The sequence below is a fragment of the Priapulus caudatus genome, unplaced genomic scaffold (genome assembly GCF_000485595.1).
Source record: "Priapulus caudatus unplaced genomic scaffold, Priapulus_caudatus-5.0.1 Scaffold1244, whole genome shotgun sequence".
NCBI classification, from domain to species: domain Eukaryota; kingdom Metazoa; phylum Priapulida; class Priapulimorpha; order Priapulimorphida; family Priapulidae; genus Priapulus; species Priapulus caudatus.
In genome coordinates this window covers 44,143-46,373 of record NW_014578305.1, presented here as the reverse complement: position 1 = coordinate 46,373, position 2,231 = coordinate 44,143, and the positions used below count along the sequence as shown (strand labels likewise).

The 2,231-nt window shown below is 44.1% G+C and overlaps 1 protein-coding gene across 2 annotated transcripts in view; it reads right to left on the bottom strand.

Moving 5' to 3' along the window:
* The window catches only part of LOC106815943 (RING finger protein 121-like), a 13,735-nt gene extending 13,224 nt beyond the window's left edge, over positions 1-511 (bottom strand). For both annotated transcript variants that reach the window (XM_014820479.1, XM_014820476.1), the window contains exon 1: positions 320-511. Coding sequence is in view for 1 of the 2 variants with exons in the window: in XM_014820476.1 (XP_014675962.1) it covers positions 320-342 (23 nt within the window). In the remaining variant the exon portion in view is untranslated. The remainder of the gene's footprint in view (positions 1-319) is intronic.
* Between the last annotated feature and the right edge of the window lie 1,720 nt (positions 512-2,231).

The following is a 2,231-nucleotide window of genomic DNA, read 5'->3' as shown; positions in this document are numbered from 1 at the left end:
GAGACCGTACCTCACCTACTCCACTAACGAGTCTAGGGAGTCGCCTACGCCTACTCCCTAACCCTAACCATATCAGCTAGATAGTTACCAGGGTACGTTCCGGTATACCGGACCGTACTCAGGGTACGTTCCGGCAGTACCCTGGGGGACATAGACAGTATGACTATGAGTTAGTATGAGCATTAGTACTATTAGTATTACTATTAGTATTAGTACTATTACTAATAGTAAATTAGTATTCATAGTAATTACATATGATACTTGGTTAATATAGTTATACGATGCGGGGTTTACGCTTACTCGACAGACAGACACTTACCGGTACATGACTGATGTTACCATGCTTTACGCTTCTCAGTATTATATTACCATCATGTTCAGATCTAACGCCAGTCATGTCAATGAATTCTTTCCAGCAATAGTTTATTGCGTTAGATGTATACGTTTCATAGGTTTGCAGCCATAGTTTGCAGCAGTGCTGTCGTGGTTTCGGCGTTCCATCGGATGCCCAATCTTCACCATCGGTGGCAAATATTTGCTATTATTTTTCACCGAGAGAGGGCGATGGCTATGTGTACGGTAATGGTATACTGTACACCATAGATATGCGATTAATTAAGCCCTTTCCGCGCCATCTACAATGAAGCATATCTCCGACATACGTATAATCAGGAGTCAGGGCCGGATTTAGACATGTGGAGGCCTCTGGGCAGCCTTCAGTAGTGCATGCCCACCCTACCTTAGAATACTAAAAACTAAAAGGTGACAAGACATAGTTACAGCCAATCAGCTATCCATAAAGTAACTTTTTCAAATAGAAAGAATCTGAATAAGCAAGCAAAAAATCGACGTTGAGATGGATGACGTTAGATTTTGGATGTTTGTTTGACGACGTGTGCTGAGTAGGCTAATGACAGGAAAACAACCAGTTAGCTCTTTCTACCACTCACAAACAAATACAATATGGCTTGCGTATGTATGGCGTAAAACGCGCGCAATATGGTTTTGATGGATACGTGCGTGTCAGCCTACATTTTTCCTTACAAATTTTTTTTCATGAAATATGTGGAGGCCCCTGGTTGTGGAGGCCCCTGGGCAACTGCCCAGCTTGCTCAATCATAAATTCGGCCCTGTCAGGCGTAAATGATCTCAACGGAAATTAAGAATCTCTTTAAGATTACTTACTCCTGGTACCGGTATATATATAGATATCCATGCTTCCACATCATAGCGGTCGTTATTGCACCAATACTAGCAGTCTTTGCTTCCATATTATCGGAAGTCATATAGCTATATCAGCTATACATGATATTAATGATCAAATCTAGACACTATCCAGGTCGTGCCAAGCGGAAATGGGGAGGAGCAAAGGGGCGCTTGCACTTTACACCCCGTCCAACGTAGATATTATGTGGACTATAATGGAGCCAATGGCGAAATGGCCACCTTCACCTGCTAAGAATACAAACACGCGCGTGGTGTTTTTTGTCCGGCAAAATGCTAGCTAGCAACGTCCCCAATATCAATATTTAATTATCCAGAGAAAGACCGGATACCAGAGAAGCGTCGCCTGAGAGGTGTTGATCCTGCCCGCTAAGCGCGAATCTTGCGCGCAGTTCCGCGGCAAGGCGCACGCGACCGCGGGAACCTCCTACGAAAGTATCACGCGCTGGCAGCTATTGATCCGTGCGCCAAATCGGCACCCCGTAGGCTATAGATGGTCTTTTCGTCATCCCTTCGCTATATGGTTTATTATTCGCTTTGTTAAAATTCTTGTACATACTAATATTACTAAGAAACAAATCCATCCCTCCTTACCACCCTTTCCTCTTTCTCTCCCTTTCTCCCTTTCTTCCACCCTTTACTTCCTCCTGTCTTTCCCTTTCCCCCGCTCTCGCTACGCCTGTCTCCATTTTTCGCCTTCTCTCCGCCTCTCTCACTCTTCGTAAAAATACTACATTTATTATTAAGAAAGATGATTTACCAATACCATCACACACACACACACACGCACGCACGCACGCACGCACGCACGCACACAGACACTGGAGTAAGTTGTGGAAATCCACCTATGATGTATGAATCGCGGCAGTGTGAACTATCAGTTTTAGTTACACATGATTTGAACATTAATTAGCTACTAATCACAGCGACCTGAGGCGTGGGAGACTCGCTGCTATTATAATGAAAGACGCATGCTTCTTCTGCAGACACAATACTCGCACTATAGG